The sequence below is a fragment of the Leuciscus leuciscus genome (assembly GCF_965113295.1).
Source record: "Leuciscus leuciscus genome assembly, chromosome: 24".
In the NCBI taxonomy this organism is placed as follows: domain Eukaryota; kingdom Metazoa; phylum Chordata; class Actinopteri; order Cypriniformes; family Leuciscidae; genus Leuciscus; species Leuciscus leuciscus.
In genome coordinates this window covers 29,368,865-29,387,127 of record NC_138723.1, presented here as the reverse complement: position 1 = coordinate 29,387,127, position 18,263 = coordinate 29,368,865, and the positions used below count along the sequence as shown (strand labels likewise).

At 38.7% G+C, this 18,263-nt stretch overlaps 2 protein-coding genes across 3 annotated transcripts in view; both read right to left on the bottom strand.

The window, feature by feature from the left end:
- The window catches only part of ttc28 (tetratricopeptide repeat domain 28), a 327,199-nt gene extending 318,509 nt beyond the window's left edge, over window positions 1-8,690 (bottom strand). For both annotated transcript variants that reach the window (XM_082158597.1, XM_082158598.1), the window contains exon 1: window positions 8,426-8,690. In XM_082158597.1, coding sequence (XP_082014723.1) covers window positions 8,426-8,455 — 30 coding nt within the window. In that variant the 5' untranslated portion in view covers window positions 8,456-8,690. The remainder of the gene's footprint in view (window positions 1-8,425) is intronic.
- Window positions 8,691-9,181: 491 nt separating this feature from the next.
- Window positions 9,182-17,924, bottom strand: pla2g3 (phospholipase A2 group III). Its single transcript, XM_082158673.1, has 7 exons — window positions 15,230-17,924; window positions 13,712-13,844; window positions 13,404-13,538; window positions 11,186-11,490; window positions 10,966-11,095; window positions 10,693-10,818; window positions 9,182-10,156 (listed from the first exon to the last, which is right to left on the bottom strand). Exons 1-7 carry the CDS (start codon window positions 15,756-15,758, stop codon window positions 9,943-9,945), a joined length of 1,572 nt encoding a protein of 523 aa, XP_082014799.1. The 5' UTR covers window positions 15,759-17,924; the 3' UTR covers window positions 9,182-9,942.
- Window positions 17,925-18,263: the final 339 nt, after the last annotated feature.

The window sequence follows — 18,263 nt, the reverse complement described above, 5'->3', positions numbered from 1 at the left end:
TTATCACTAGAAAAAAATTGAAATAACCTGTTAAACATGACAGTATTATGCAATCGTTTAAAACATTTGTCTTTCTAGGGTGTAAAGGGTTCTTTAAAACTGAGTCGAGAACCCTAGGGTTCTATATAGTGTAAGTCTATAGCAGTCATGCACGTTTTAGAAATTCTTGTCAAGCTTTCTCCAGGTTTTATAGACCTCTTTGGAATAATCTATAGCAAAACAGAACATTAATGCAATGCAGCATCATTAACAATGATGTTCCGGCCCTAATGATCAATAATCTGACCACGGTTTGTGCACCATCATAAACACAGGTGCCAAAGACCCTATAGGGACAATGCTTTAAAAGCATGGTGATAACCCAGTGTGTGTTTGTTATTAACAGCACAGGGTCGGCCAGAGGTCGGCAGGACTCCAGATTGTCCAAGAGTGCTGTATAAATTGTTCTCCCCTCCTGCCGTACTGTTCTTCTGATCAGTGCTCACTTTAAACCGGCTTAGACTCAAACTACTAAACTAGAGGCTAACATCAGCATGCAGACAACAAGGCCTTTTACCCTGTCTGAAGCCAACATGTGACACACGCTCATACAAACACAGAGAAATCTAGTTGTGGCCCTCGAAACTAAGAGTGAATCTCATGAAATCTGTCACTAACCAGTGTTGTTCATGTTAATTATTTCAAAATTAAAAATTAAAATCATTAATTGAAACAAAGCTGAAATAAAATACATACAAAATAAATATTACATGAAAAATGTAAAAAAAAAAAAAAAAAAAAAAAATTCAATGAACTTCCAAGTAAAGTCTTACCTAATGAGAAGAATTTGGAGAACATACATGTGCAAATTTTTTAAAAATATATTTAAAAATAAATTAAAATAAAATTATTCACATAAAAATTATTAAACTTCAATATTAAAAAAATATTTCGATTTTGGAGTAAAACGTGTCCCGTTGTGGTGAGATTGGCCCAATAGTTTGACACACCAAACACAGTTGATCCCTGCGTCCTGCTGTTTCCACGTCTGTCTGCCCGTTCCTGATCCCAGCCTTGTCTCGAGCAGGTCAGGGGGCTGAGGCGCATTCCTGGGAAAATGAAAACAAGCCTCTCCTCTGGCAGGCATCAGGCATCAGGCATCAGGCATCAGGCTGCAGCGGCTGGAGAAGCTGATGCCCGCTCAGAAGAGCCCGCGGGGCGTCGAGTCGACACACTATCTGCCTGTCCAACAGCTGTCTCCAGCCTTCTCCTCGGCCCAAACCCTTTCCAAACATCTGAGCATCTCACGAACATCTAAAGACTCTGGTTATACAGTAAAACACAGCAGTGCCAAAAATGCAGCAAACGCTGTGCTAGAAACACCAGCTTAACCAGCCAGATTTACTTGATCAACTAACACCAGCAAACAGAACAGCTTTAAACCTCATGGGTTGCAGGTCTGTTCTGATTTAGTGAATGCAAATGATAAGCCGCAACTAACAATATAAGTAAGTGTGCATAGATACAGCAAATTAAATAAGCTTTTGAAACTTAATGATCGATCCAATCAAGCTGCACGATTCATAATTTTTTTAATTTGACAGCGATTTGGCGCTGTCTGTTAAACCTTTGACAAGTATACGATCTCAGATCTGTGTTGGCGCTGCCGCTGACCCATAGAAAGAAGTTCTCGTGTATATAAAACCACTTCACACACAGTCTTTTCAAATAAATATTGTATAAATGCCATGGTTACGGCAGTAGGTGGAGACCAGATTTATCATTAATTCAAGAGATCCATTCAAAAACACAGATTCATCGAATAATGAAACAAGTATTAATGAGTGAGTCATTGAATCCTTCATTCAAAATGATTACTATATAAAAAAATATATAATTACTGAATTCATTTTTTTAATAGACTGCAGCAATTAACATTTTTTCAAAACATCTAGTACATTAGGCCTACATTTTATTTAGTTGTGTTGTCCATTCAGAATTCTGGGAGAATCATGATCTCGATTAGGGCTGGACGATTAATCGCACTTTACATGTAATCGCACTTAAATCGATTTGGCTTATCGCGGTTTTAAAATCGCAAAGGCTACGATTATTTGTTCTGCGCAGTTTGTCATTGATGTACAGCTCTGTAAACGCTGCTCACTCTGAAAGCACTGTGAGTTTGAGTCACTTATAACGTGCATTTGAAAAAATAACACGCGTCAAACATCTTTCCAAACACGAGAAGCATTTATGAACCTCTTGTCCAACAACAGACAACATTTAATAACATGGATTTACTCCAAACTCACTTCATAAGGACAGTTGAGCTCCTCCTTCTGTGAGATGATGTGCTTCTTACACAGAATAAGGCAGTCGTGTGTTTATAAGTCATGTAATGTTTAATCAAAGCGTTTCAATCTTCTGTTTATTCAGCTACAGCGATAGGGATTTCCTGGAATGATGCGCCGTTATTGTACTTCTGCGGCGGCGCATATTTAGCGTGTTTGCATGAGAGCGTATTCAGATGGGGCAGTATTTACAACCAATCAGCCGCACTCCACTGACAAGATGCACATAAGATAATCGCAGCCTTTGCCAAATCGTGTGCGGTTTTATTGCGATTAATCGTGCAGCCCTAATCTCGATTTTAAACCAAAATCATGATATTTCATACCCTGGGTTTCTCCATGCTTCCTTGCGCGACTTTATTCACGCTGCTAGGCAGCCTGGACACCATGGACCAGATTTTCCCCTCAAAAAGGGAACCAATCACAGAACGGGGAGGGAGCAGCAAGACGATGACGACGTCTATGCGACACACCGAAGCAGTTTGTTTATATCTATGGATCCAACATGGCAGCAGACGCGAAGTTACCTTTCGATGCAGCCTTAGATAGTGTTCTAAGTAGTTTAGAACGCAAGTCTATTTCGTCTTCTTCCTCGTCGAATTTCTGCCGCTCTACATACGTCATCTTAGCCTGGGAAAACCCAGACAACTTCCGCCAAATTCAGATTTGCTCGAGAAGTAGTCTGGCAAAGAGCTCATTCAAGCCCATTTCCATGGCCTAGAAATCGCGGCACCAATCAGAAACGTTGAGGCGGGCTTTACACAATGACGATCGCTCTGATTGGTTTTAGGTCTATCCAACTGCACCCAGAGGCATTTGAGCGACGTCCGTTGGTGACGCCCCTTTGGAAATGATTTGTCTATGGAGCTTTGCCAGACCATAACTCAGTTACTACTGAGAATGGTCTGGTTTTAACCAGGCTAACGTCATCTGGTATAATTGAAACGATTGGCTATGAGGTACGTACAGGCGCATTTGATAGACATTCGTAGCGCCCAATAAACAGCTCTGGGCATTCGTAAACCACGCCTCAAATACGAGAAAATGAACATGTGGTTCCCGGACCACGTCTCAATGAGACGAGGTCTGACGTTAGCCATGCTACATATTTCAGGCATTGGTAAATTTTGAGATTTTGCTCCTATAACTTGTCTTCTTTCAGACTAGTGGAAAGAATTTTTTATTTTTTTTAAATACACATTTAACTGTTTATTTTATTACACTTCTTCTATTTTCATATGTAGATTTGGATTATTTACAATACATATCTTCAAAGACTCAAAATATTTTTTTCTCCTGCACTTTGTACGAAATCTCCACTTCAGCAGCATTTACATACACCTGTTATGAAAAACAGTTTTAATATTGCATTGGCTCATGTAACACCCGAGTCCTGAAGAGAAAACCTCAGTTTAACCATAGTTTGGCCAACATGCATATTCTCTAATAATGCGTGATTTTTGGTCTCAGGATGCATCTGTGCATTAAACACTTCCTCTCGTTTATAATGCAAGGAAGGAATTTCATTTTGGGAAAAAGCGATGATTATATGACTGGAGACATGGGAGATGTTGATGACTGATAATTACTGCTACTAAATATTTCATTAAGGATTATTTTTTACTCTAAGACTTCGTGACCTTCTGCGGTCCCCTGAAACACCTCGACTGATTCACTTTTCTCCGCATTCTCCCAGTCTGGGTTCAAAGAAAACACAGGTGCATCCACCAACATCTGCTGGTGAGTCTGCTGGAAAACACCTAGCATGTCATGGTCTGCTGGGAACGACCACGGTGGAGGTTGTCTCGATGACAGCGTGGTGTAACTTTCGTCAAAATCCTGTCTGGCTTTCAACACCTGCTATCTGAACATAGTGTATTGGTATATGGTATGGTATTAGAGTCGCTGACATAACAATGGACTTCCTTTATCTAGAAAAATATAAATATTTGAGAAATTAAATAAAGCAAATAAATAAATAAAAGGAACATGATCCATTAAAGGATTAGTTCACATCAGAATAAAAATTTCCTGATAATTCACTCACCCCCACGTCATCCAAGATGTTCATGTCTTTCTTTCTTCAGTCGAAAAGAAATGAAGGTTTTTGAGGAAAACATTCCAGGATTTTTCTCCATATAGTGACTTGAACGGTTTGAAGGTTCAAATCGCCACTTAAAAGTCTCGACACGATCCCAGACGAGGGATAAGAGTCTTATCTAGCCAAACTAGGGCTGCAGCTATCGATTCTTTTTGTAATCGATTAATCTAGCACTTAATCGGTCGATTAATCGAGTAATCGGATAAAAAAAATGTGTGTGTTTTTAAACAACCAAAACAAATAATGCATAACGAAAATGAGGTATTTATTCCAACTCCAACATTTGGCTCCAAAACTAAGCCTATTTATTGCAATCTTGACCCATTTAGTGTTTATAAGTGCCAGTGCCAACAATTATATAACAAGACAGTTAAGTCAACTTAATGTAAAACATGTATAACATGTAAAACTATCAATACAAACTTAAATAGTAAAGGCCATTTGGCCTTAGTTTTGTCTTCTTAATACAACATTACAAAAAAAGGATTGCACCTTCTGCAAATTACCCACTGGAGAACAAAAATAAATGAAATGAATATAAAATATCAAGCCCAACAGGTACACAATGTATACAATTTATAAAATAAAAAAAAGTGTAGCTTTGAAAAGGGGAATGTTTTATTGCAAATATGCATTTTGTTAAATAGAAAAAGAACAGCATTTTGTTTTTCACTTAGGCTAGTTTAAGTATATTATCACGTTTTGTAGTATTATATTTTTTTTGTTAATTGAAAATGTTCTATGCTCATTTACTTTGGTAGCTGATTATATCTTCCCCAAAAGTACGAGTGGATTGGAGAGGCTGGGGAGTTTCATTTTTTGTTGTTGTCTGTAACTATTTGGCAGACGTGACAGACTACAAACAAGGTCTCGCAAAGACTGCAATACAATATTTGTTCCTCCATCACGTCCCGGTGTATACAGTGAATGCATGCTGAAATTATTGTTGCGTGGCTACATAAAAGTTTAAGCATATGCATTGCCGCAATTGGTCTGACTGGCGCGTGTGAGAGACGAGGGTGCGTGTGTGTGTGTGTGTGTGTGTGTGTGTGTGTGTGTGTGTGTGTGTGTGTGTGTGTGAAGCGGTTCTTTTTTTAGGCTATACTCTCTTGCAATTGAACGTGAATACGTTTACTACTTAAAAACATCAAAGCTAAACATCATATCTAGTCAAACCGCATCACGACATCATCACTACAAATACAGTATGGGATTAAAATCAGTGAAAATCAATGTATAGGCTTAGGCACGGGCGGAAATATTGGCGCTGGGTCAAAAAAAAATGCGGGACAGAATCGTTACCTTGTTTCAGCGACGCTGGAAGGAAGCGATCCCAAACTTTAGACATTCTCTGCCGTTTATGGACATCTTTACTCTCCGCCATCGCGCCAACTAAATTCAAAATGTATCACGCGCTATGGTGTGCTTCCTGAACACTGAACAACGGTCCGTGTGAAATCAGATCCCTGCGCGTATAGTGCGCGTCATAGGAATTTAACGAGGCTTCGAGGCAGAGTTTTTGCCTCGAGGAATTTTTGTAATCGAGTAAATCGAGTAACTCGATGAATCGTTTCAGCCCTAAGCCAAACCATCACTCGTTTTATAAAAAAAATTAACATTTATACACTTTTTACCAACAAATGCTCGTCTTGCACTAACTCTGCTAAGCGCCACACATTACGTAATAGCGTTGGAAAAGTCACGCGAAAAATCCAATTTTCTCCTCTAACTTTAAAAACGTCAGACATAATTTTTTTTACCTTTTTTGGTTTTGTTTTGTTTTTGTAAAGGCCGTTTGACTTTGCTTTTGCACGTTCGCTTTGTAAACACTAGGTCGGTCCTTCCGCCTCCGTCACGCGTGACCTTTCAGTTTGATTACGTAATGCGTGAAGTCGTGGACGCGCATCGCAGAGCTAGTGCAAGACGAGCATTTGTGGTCAAAAAGTGTATATTATATATTTTGGGGGAAAACGAGGAATGGTTTGGTTAGATAAGACCCTTATTCCTCGGCTGGGATCGTGTCGAGCCTTTAAAGCTGCACTGAAACTCACATTTGGACCTTCAAACCGTTTCACCCCATTGAAGTCACTATATGGAGAAAATCCTGGAACGTTTTCCTCAAAAACATGAATTTCTTTTCAACTGAAGAAAGAAAGACATGGACATCTTGGATGACATAAATTGGATGAGTAAATTATTAGGAAATGTTAATTCTGAAGTGAACTAATCCTTTAAAGGCAGGCTTTTTTTCATAAACAATTTAATATTCTGGTTGAAACTCTCTTCACACCCTGATAGCAATAAATAATGGAAGTGGTTTAAATATTTAAAAAATGTATATATCTTCTAGGGAAGTCTCAGGACTACAAAATGTTGGTCCAAATGCAATGATAGTATTAAGGATGTCCTACCAGCCTGTCAGATTATGTATTTCCATACTTTTCTATATCAACATGATCAACGCCGAGATGAATCTACAGCAGTCAGGTGATACAACTAGAACTCTGTAAGTTGTTTATGTTCATTATTATTGTAATGTTATGTGCTTTGAGACATGAGGTAGTTTAACGCCGTCTCTCGTGATGTTTTGCGGACTCTTCTGTGGGTGTTCATGTGTTTTGAAGGAGGTGTGGCTTTGGAGACGCTCTAATCTCACGCTTTCAAAGCTAGCTTGCTATTGTTAGCGTCTCTGAAATCGCCTACCCTACCTTTAAGCTCTCGCTTTTTTGAGGTGAGCCAATCTGAATTTGTTCCACTCTATAAATTCAAATAATTGACTATAAAGTATTGACAATGTATTTCTAGTACTGTAAAATATAATTAGAAGAACTATATAGAAATTAATTTGTGATAACTGAGGAAAACTGCAATATTTGTTTGTGAAGTACATCTTGCAAAGCAATATAGTATGTATGTGCACAATAGTTAAAAATAGTCACACACACCCTAAAGGAGACAATCAACAAACAAGTAAAATGATGAGCTCTCAAAATCAATATATAACAAATAACCAGTGAAGACAAGAACAGCAGCAGAAGCACAAATAAAGCCAGCAAATCAATAATCCCATAACAGTAACTGCATAATTTACTCCATTTGATTCACATTGCAATGCATGCTGGGAGCTCGCAAACCATTTTTTTGCAGTATTATTGTTCAATATGAAATTGTTTGCACAACTCTGTCAGACTAGTTGAGACAACATTGAAAAATAGGTGTCTATGATTCACATAAATTCATATTATTTTGTCTCTTTGTCTCAAAAAGGGCTTTACAGGATAAAAAGTAATGGTTTTTGACAGGAAATTGGTTGCAGATGTCAGTACTTGATTAATTTGCCATTAATCTGTCACTTTTATCCAACTTACAGTAAACTTTAAACAACTAACAGTAAACTTTAAGTAAATTCTTCGCATGAAAAGCACAAAATGACAGATGAACACATGCAGGGCTTGAACCTACAACCTTTGGGTTACCAGCACAGATATTTCACCATTAATCTGACTATGGCTCTTCACAAAGTGCCTGATGCCTGTAATGATTATAGACTGACTGTAACTTTTGACATCCTCTAGTCTGAGATGAAATGTCAGAACACCGGCATTATGAAAGTGTTAGTCTTTGCAATCAAGTTTAACAAAAAAAATAAAATAAATGCACTGACAATTTAGTCCATTTAACGACTTCTTGCAAACACACTGTAACTCTATTAGCAGCAACAACAATGACATGTTACTCAACCACAATGTAAAGTTACATAATAACCCTGTAGAACTAAAAAGAGTGCTGGAAAGAATCTAACACACTGATTCGCATGTCAAATTTGACTGTTTTTAGTAAGCCTATATGTGGCTTTGCTATTGCACTCTGTGGCACGCCAACAGGAAAGCCTGTCTTAATGAAAATATACCGCAATAATAAATCCAGTTTTGCTTCACATTGTTACACAACACAATGAAGTCTCACATTTCACACTAGATGAACGTTTATTTACCTTTTCGCGTCTTGCTCCTTGTTTCTCCATCCTGTCCTACTTTAATATCCAACTGTTTCAAACTTTAATCCCATGATACTTCACACGAAACGAATCCATGAGAAAAAGCCTCGACTCAAAAGTTTTCAGATTCAGATTGTGTGTTGATGCACAGATCGGCTCGTGCACAGCGCTTGCAGAAACACTCAGTAGCTCTTCAGAAAACAGTTATTCCAGAGGAAAGTTCGCCATGTTTTTCTTCTCTCTCTCCTCCCGGTAGAGGCGGTTCAGATGGTTTCAGTAGTTCAGGGCTTCAGTTACTATTTATGACATCAGACGGGAGTTGAGTTACCTACTGCGACTAGTTAGGCCCAAATTATAGTGCATTTCACTTACTGGAGCATCTTTCATAACTTTTAGTCTTATTGTGTGACAAAATATTTCCAAACTATGACCATATTTTCAAACTAGAAACATTGACTGACCAAGATAATTCATTTACTATAGCTCATCTATAGCTATCTACTCAAACGTAATTATAGATTGCGAATTATTATTATTATTATTTATTATTATTTACAAAATAATTATATTACCATACCTGCAGTGATGATATCAGCTGTACCGTTATTTGACAGCCTACATTGGTACTGAATTAATAGCCTACATGTACAATACTTAACCAACAAACAATAAATAAATAGGCTAAATAAAATTAAAATGATCAAAGTCCCTCTTGATTGAAAAAAATCTCAGACTCATATAAAGATGTTTTTTATTAAAGTTCATTTACATGTTATTTACAAATGTACATACATTCGCTTGTTGCATTAATTCACATATAGTGCAAATATTCGGTAGAGTCCGAAACATTGTAAATTCTCAAGAGTGAGGATATGTCGGCGCATGCGCAATTGCATGCTGCTCTGCCTGAGGTGAAAGAGCGGGAATTGCACCTCAGGAGGAAAATATAACGGGAAACAGATTTTGAGGTACGTAAATAATTTTGGGATGTCCAATACTCATGTATAAAGTTGCCTGGGTTTGAATTTAAACTTATAAAAACTTATTTCTAGTTTAAATGTAAGTTTATCTCTGGATTGTGGAGTAAAGTTCAACTTTGCTAGCTCGTCAATTGTAAAAAAAAATAGTTATAAAAGAAAACAGAATTTTTAAGATGTATTATTTCTTCAAAGTATGGGGCTGAATATCCATTTAAAATAATTACAATGAAGACAGATACCACAATTCTGCTTTAAATGCACATAATTCCTTGCTAGCGAAAATAATTTGCACCATATTACCCCATAACGAGGTAACTGTAACACTCTGACCTATTATATTATTACATTTAATATTATAACCCTGTGTTTCTCAATAGGCTATACATAAATTCACAGTACTATTTTAGCACAAATTCTATACCAATAGTTTTTGCAGGTTGTGAGCTAAGAAGAAAAATGTTTCCCCCCAGTCACTCGTACATAAGCTCTGTTTCATAAGAGCATTTATTTATATTGTTTTCACTTTGCAAGCCTTTATGACCGTTTTCGTTGAGGATCTCGAGGTCTCTGCAGTTTAGTGTGCATCCTGATGCATTTCTTATATAATCTGACTGGAGAGTCTTTTCTCTTCGATCGGTTGAGGTTCACCCTCTTGAGTTTGCGTCTGAAGTCCACAAGATGTCGCCCACCTGCCATGTCTTTCCTCCAGTGTTGGATGAGCTGTGCTTCTGCTGGATGGGTTGAGCAACTAAATAAAAGAGACACCACAAAGATTGGTTTTTGTTTAATGGTTTCCACCTCAGAAGAACTCCGGTCCATTGCATTAACTGTCCATTCTTTGCACTATACATTATACTTTGTTTAGTAGACACATTCTCATTCACAGCATTGTGCACCACATGTTTACTGTGAATGGATAGTTCATCCAAAAATGAAAATTCTGTCAAGTTGTTACCTGTATGCGTTTCTTTCTTCGGCTGAACACAAAAGAAGATATTTTGAAGAATGTTGGTAACCAAATAGTTAATGGGCCCCATTGACTTCCATATGTTAAAAAAAAATAAAAAAAAATGCTATGGTAGTCAATGGTGCAAATCGTCTTTTTGGTTGCCAACATTCTTCAAAATATCTTTCATTAATACAGGTTTGGGAAAACTTGCAGGTGAGTAAATGATGATGGAATTTTCATTATTAGGTGAACTATCCCTTTAAGAAAAAATGACCCTGCATCAACCAAATTTTGAGTTGCCAGCCCAGATATTTAACCATAACGTCTGTACCAACCTTTTTCCATTGATACAGATCTCAGACTGCGGTAGGGTGAAACAAGATTGTGACACGAAGTCCATCAACAGAGAATGCACAGGGTCAGTTTCATCCAGTTCTTTGGACAAGATCTTTTGGACAAACCTGTGAAAGAAAGCAACAGATTAGCCCAAAACCAGCCTAAATATTCTGCTGCTTAAAACCGATTAGTGATTAGAGTTGTCAGGCATCCCTAGTGGAAAGATGGAGTTGGCATCAGTTGTATTTGGATAGAGATATATGTGCATTCACCTGGCAGTGCAGTTACAGTGATAAAGGGTTCTCAGGTCAGGGTTTCGAAGACCGAACTTCTCTTGTAAAGCAGGGATCTGTAGATGGCAGGAATCCAGGTCCCTGTAGAGGTCGCACATCTCCAACTTGCCTATAAAGCCAAAAAAGAAAATTAAGCTTTTCCAAGATTCTCAACTTGGTTGATTCACAACAGATCTAATGTAAGTAATATTTAGCTCACCTTGATGTGGCCTGTCTGGTTTATTTTGGGGGAATGTTGTGGTTGGTGCGTGTGTTGGGACCACGGAAGCTTCAGATTTCCGGGACAGCAGTGTTGTAGCAGATGGCCGTGGTGATGTCGAAACTGAATCTTTGGATTGTATGATAGGAGATTCTTCCATGTTTTTGGTGACCTGGTTTTGTCCTAAAGTGATTGCTTGATTGAAACTCATTTCCAGACTCTCCATGTCTTGTTCAGGGAGTGTGTCGGTGTAGTTTGCTGCTTCTTTGACCACGGCGTATTGAGTAAGTTCAGAATTGACACACCTGCCAATGACGAGGGGAAAAAATTGTTTCTGTAACTGTGTAACATTATGTGCACAGAGATTATGTACAAATCACAGTGAAGTGCCAAGATTTCCCAGAAAACCGCTACCAAAGTTCGACAGGTTTTTGCTTGTTTTGTGTCTGCCAGTAAAAAATTTGCTTTTGTATGTTGACCTAAAATTGTCATTATTGCCAGTAAAAGTACCATTACATAAGGTTGTCATTATTCCTTAAACCTCATTTAACCAGAAACCCATATGATTTAAAATAAATATAATTTTTTTTATTAATGAATGCTTCTATTTAGGGCTGTCATGATTCCTCGATTCAATTCATGTCCTCAGTTTAAAAAAAAATCCTGGATTGCAATTTACCCGTGTTGATTAACCGGTAAAATATCAGAACGGATGACAGTCCATGTAGCGCATTATTAGACCCTTTTCTAAGGCTGCTTGATGTATTGAAGTCCCCCTGTAGTCAATCATTTTATCCCTTAAAACTAATCTTTAATCACCAAAATTAAAGATTTTTTCCTTGGAAAAAAATTTCTTCATGGCTTAAAATAGCTTGAATGTAACTCGACACCCTTGCTTCATTTAGCATGCGCGATTTTATGGATATGCAAATGAGCCCCGCCTCCACTCACTCACTCAGCTCAGAGATCCACTGGTTGACGCTCACACGTTGATCTGATTGGTTACAAGGTAGTTTGTGACGTCAGAAACACCAGCGACTTCAAACCGTTTTTTGAGACCGTCTTTGGAGTTATATAAAAAAAATGCCCTGGCTCTTCCAAGCTTTATAATGGGAGTGAATGGGCACCATTTTTTTTTTTTTAAGTCGATACAAGTGCATCATATCCATCATAGAAGTGTCCCAAACAGCTCAGAGGGGATAATAAAGGCCTTCTGAAGTGAAGTGATGTGTTGGTGTAAGAAAAATATCCATATTTAAAACTTTATTGACTAAAATAACTAGCTTCTGGCAGACGGACATTTTTTAATATAACTCTGATTGTATTCGTCGGAAAGAATAATGTCATATACACCTAGGATGGCTACGGGGTGAGTAAATCATGGGCTAATTTTCATTTTTGGGTGAACTATCCCTTTAAAGGGATATTTGACCGCTGGAAAGATGAATGTGTATTTAAATTGGGTCATTTATGTAGTAGAAATGTGAAATTATTTTAGAAGTTGGTGCCTTCTAGACTGAGAAAAGCCAGAACATTTATTTTTGGCTCATGTGGATGAAAGACAATAACTCCCAGAATGCACTTGCTTCGCTGCCCTACGAGGACACGCCCAAGCCACGCCTACCGGTTACAGAGGGCAGTATCGGGAGAAATGATACAGCTAGGCTACTAGTCGACTCGAAACTGAAAAGACGGCGTTTTATCGTGAGATCCCCCTATGGGCGGGTTGAAGACATGCGGAACGAGCTCCTCCTACTGGCTGGAGTCTCTCGCCTCTGGACAAAAAAGCCTCAGATGACGATCAATGACGATTTTTGCATCATCTGAGGTTTTTTTCCAGACACACAATACAGAAATCTCTCGTCTCAGAGGGACATGAGGGAGGGAAGCACGGCCATTCGACGTTTCTACTGATACAAAGCTAAAAAAAATACTCAGCAATGGTATTGACTTATGAATTTGTCATAAGAATATTAAAAACACCACATAGACATATAAACAACATTAAAAGCTTGATTATCACCACAGGGGGACTTTAAAATATATTCATAACGACCCCAAACGTTTGAACGGTAGTGTACAAACAAGTCACTCTAATGTGCCAAATCCCTTTCAGTGTTAAAGATCTTGTTTTCCCTTTATCATTGTGTTTGTTTTCTGAAAAGTGAGAATGTTGTGCAACAGAAAAGAGCTGAGTCCAATGAAACCAAATACATACATGCCCCACCACGTCCTCTCGGCACACTGCATCCGATGGGCGAACTCAAAGCAGCGCATCTTGAGCACGTTGAAGTATCCGTATCCCACAAGGTTGGACATGGTATTGTTAACTCCCAGGAGACAGCGGCGGAACCTGAATGGATATCACAAGACCTGATTATAGTGTTATGAGATGCAGTAATCCAAGACTCTCTGGTTGTGTTGGACATGTCTCATGTTACACAACAGAACACTATAGGATGAATGTTCAATGCTGACAGGTAGGACGCTCACTTTTCCCGCTCTAATGAATAAAGTAAGACATACCTGTTGTCACAATCGCAGTGTGATAAAGTGAAGATATTTGTGTTGAAGACACCGTGGTTGTATGAAAAAGAGCCGATGGTGTCTTTACAGTGGTCATGTTCTCTGCAGCATTTATCAGTATCTTGAAAGACACCTGCAAAGACAAGAGAACAGGTAAAGATGTTTCTTTGTTGTACAGTGGGGTCCACATGTCTGAGAATGCTAGTGAAAAGCTTCTATTTTTCATTTTATCTAATTTAATACAAAACTTTGATAAACTTAAAGCGTAACTCTCGCCAAAATTTAACCTAGGCTCTTTTTGTTAATCTACCCGAGTCAAACTTTCGTGTAAAAGCATAATTAGAATGGAAACGGCACTTTTAAGATTGATGGTATTTTCATTTTTGGTCAAATTGCCTTTTGAATGGGAGTGAATGGGGCACTTCTATGATAGCATCAAAATCACTATTTTTGAAACACTAAGAAGTCTCGACACAACATGAACCTTTGCTGGAAGTATCACCAGAGGCTCTACACATGAACTCCAGCATTGACTACATTGTTTGTGTACACAGAGTTTACTAAACTGAAAGGTTTGGTACGACTCGCTTTATCAGTTTGTGTTTCCGGTGGCTGGAATTTTGTCAGTCAAAAGTAGTCGATCTCCGAAATGCAACGTAACATGAGGAGAGTAAAGATGGAAAGCTCCTAAAGCTTGTTTCCATATAAATTCACGGATATTTTTTTTATCTAAGTTATCATGCTTTTCATTGAAATGACAAGTTCATGACATTTCCTCATATGGAGTCAGTTCATTACGTTGCATTCGGAGATCGACTACTTTTGACTTTTTTTGTGCTTTATTGTCCAGAGGTGAGAGACTCCAGCCAGTAGGAGGAGCTCGTTCCGCATGTCTTCAACCCGCCCATAGGGGGATCTCACGGTAAAACACAGTCTTTTCAGTTTCGAGTCGACTAGTAGCCTAGCTGTATCATTTCTCCCGACACTGCCCTCTGTAACCGGTAGGCGTGGCTTGGGCGTGGCCTCGTAGGGCAGCGAAGCAAGTGCATTCTGGGAGTTGTTGTCTTTCATCTACATGAGCCAAAAATACATTTTCTGGCTTTTCTCAGTCTAGAAGGCACCAACTTCTAAAATAATTTCACATTTCTACTACATAAATGACCCAATTTAATTACACATTCATCTTTCCAGCGGTGAAATATCCCTTTAAATGCATGGGCAAACTAAATAATAGACGAGACACCTAAACAGAATACTCAAATCAATTAGTAACCATAGTGACAAACAGGGAGAGATCAGAGAACTGACTAATTAACAGACAAGAGGATGAACAAAGAAACTGAACAGATAAAGAGATCAAAACACAATCTGAAAACATGACAAAAATGTTGTGTGCTTCAATGACACATGACATCTCCGACCTTTGGATCCCACTGTACATTTATATACACATTATTATTTATATTTATCATTTTAATTGAACTTTTTAATTGAAATGTATATAAATATCCTACTAACCCAGGTCAGTAAAGCCAGCAGCCTCATTTCCCGAGCCACACCACAGGGTCCCTGGAATCATCCATGCTCTCTTTGAGCGGCGCAGCGTCTGTGTGTCCCGGTACACAGGTCCGTCATCGGCTTCAACAGTCATCAGGTCTCTGGCCCTCCGGACGGATGCTGTAAACTCCTCCGTAATCCCAGCAGCCTCGCAGGAGCCGTCAGGTTCAGTCAGCTCACTGATGTCGAAGCGTGCATCGAGACTCTCTGAGAAAGAGCCGTCTTCCCGACACCTGGACAGGTAACTCTCAATAACAGATTGCTCATCACTTGTGATGCAGCTAAAAAGGCTGTTGTTTTTGTTCCAGATGCTGTTATACAAGAGAAGAGATGTCTGAGTCCTCCGCAGAAATGCTAACTGTGTTCTTCCAGCTGAAGTGGATCTGCTCCAAACACAGTAAGTGCTCCTTTTAAAGCTGTCAGCACTGACACAACCATGAGACAGCACGAAGAGGCACACAACTGCCTGGAAAAGGTGGTTGCTTTGCATTTTTTATGGCGAACAGAATAATTGTACCACAATTCTGTGTATTTTTAAGTCAAATTTGTACATGAATGAGTGAATAGCCAGAGGTGCTGCTGGGTAACTGGGTTTTTAACCCCTCAGCTCTGGCAGAGAGCGCGTCTCAACTCCTCCTTATTTATACTCCCATCCGCATGTGAGATTATCCCTGTATTGTGGCCACATCAGAACAGACGGGGTGGGATGACACAAGGGGGTGTGTCTTTGGTAAGCACAGATGTCTACACACACACACATATACATATAAGATGTAAATTAGATCGTAAACTCTCCCCACTTCCTGAGTTCACAAGTATAATTATCTCTCCGTGATGATCACTATCATTTTTTATTAGTGTCAACAATGCCCTCAGCAGTAAACATTTAATATCTTATTAGTCATAATGTACGATTCTTTACAACGTGACAAAAAGATTCAAACTCCACGTAGGAGGAGAAAGAAACATCCGATCCAAAACTATTACATTTGTGTGTTCAGATTACATTAGGTCAGCATGTCTATTCTGTGCATTACTATATTGAATTGTGTGCTAAAGTGCTTATTTATCTAGTGTGCATGATGAATATTTATTACCAGACACAAACCATATTTTGAATGTATTTATTTGCTTATTTATGTATGCAAAAATATTGTTTTGTCCCTAAAACAGACATTATTTCGCTGGATTTCTTTTTTTTTTTTCATGCATATTAGCACATATTTGCAACTTGCATATTTTTTTGCATATTAACTGACAAACAGCACCGGACGTAGTGTCTCTTACAGTCAGTTTCTTTCTCTCTGTGAAACTTCACCTGTCAAAACAAAGAAAATTTGTTTCTCAAATTTTTCCTTCTGGTGACTTAAAGTCCAGAATATTTCATGTGTCACAATATTTTCGCTGATTACCCACAATGATAAAAGTAATTTTTCCCCCGCTGATTACCCACAATGATAAAAGTCGTTATAAAGCACAAAAGTTGTGCCCAATATTCTCTTCAGTTGATGGTCTGCATGCCTTTGATTTGAAATGCTCATGTCAGAAAGGTTCAGATCATTGCATTTTAAATCATATATTATCTTTCAGTTTCTAACAAAGTTACCAGCCAACTGGCCAATTTATATACCTGCCAAAGTCAATTTTGGGCATTTTGCGCTTGGCGAGTGTTCATTTTGAACCCATTTACACAACTTCAGGAGGCTGCAGTGTTTACATGAGGATGCAAAGGTCACGCGGGTTTGTTGTACGTGTCCACCGGCACTGATTGGCGCAGACCTCGCCTGACTCGCACAAAGTTTCTGCCCGGTCACCATTGGATGCGGTCCTAATCAGTTAACCATTACAGCTCTTTTATTGGTGATATTTCCACCGGCAAATGCAATTCTAACATCCGTCAAATGAGGAAAAACACAAACTTGAGGAAACTAAAGAAAATTACAAGATTGCAATCAAATGAGAGGCTAACAAACGTTTTCTTTGAACTATTACTTTACTGAAAGGTAGAATGCTCTCAGAGGAATACTTAAACTGACTGTTAGCTCAATTTGGAATAATTGCAATTACGCCATTACAGTCAAAACCCCGGTGAGCGCTTTTTTTTTCTTTCTTTCTTTGGTACAGGGTAATGGATATTCATTCAAAACAGCCTTAAGAAAGACACATGGAAAATAGACTCATTCTGGATTCGGGAAATTAGTTAGCATAATATGTTGAGTGGGGTTAAGCCAAATTTCCGTCATTTTAATGTTATTGAAAGTGATGTGTGTTATTTCTGCACCACTAGCACCACAAACAAGAATTGAAAGAATATATAGTTTACCAACAGGTTTCACAAGCACTCCCCTCGTCTGCCATTGGTCTGCCAAACAGATAGCCCCGCCCCAATCTCACACTGTTGGTGGACTCAGTGTTGCCGTATCAACCAGCCAAGAGGCTCAAACAAACAGAACAATGTTTTGATAGCAGGGCTTGACATTAACACCCACCAACCCGACAAATGCGGGTGTGTTTCGCAGTGGCGTGTAACGCAGTCACTCCTACTGGCCATTATGGCGGGTTGAATTTTATATATAATATATATATTTTCAATTGTAGTCTTTTAAAAAGGCATCTGAAATAATAAACTTATCTAAAAATATATACACATTTTTCGATACTGAAATATCTGAAATGCTTACAACACAGATTTTCCAGCTGCGCTTTCTCTCTCTCTCTCTCATCTCTCCGTCAGCAAGTGACACACAAACCCGCCTCTCCTCACTCACTCGTTTAATTTGCTCCGGATGAATATTGTTGCTGTTACAGGGCTTGAATTTCAGTGTGGGATTGCACGTTTTGCGCATAATTTTACTCAATCCCGCAGATGTTGTCCTCGCACCCAAAGTGCGTTCACATAAAGCCGCCTCTCAGTGCTAAATTGAGTGCTTTTTCGCTGCTTATTGCACTTAAACAGCCAAATACACACAAAATAATGTCAAAACGCTGGTCTTGG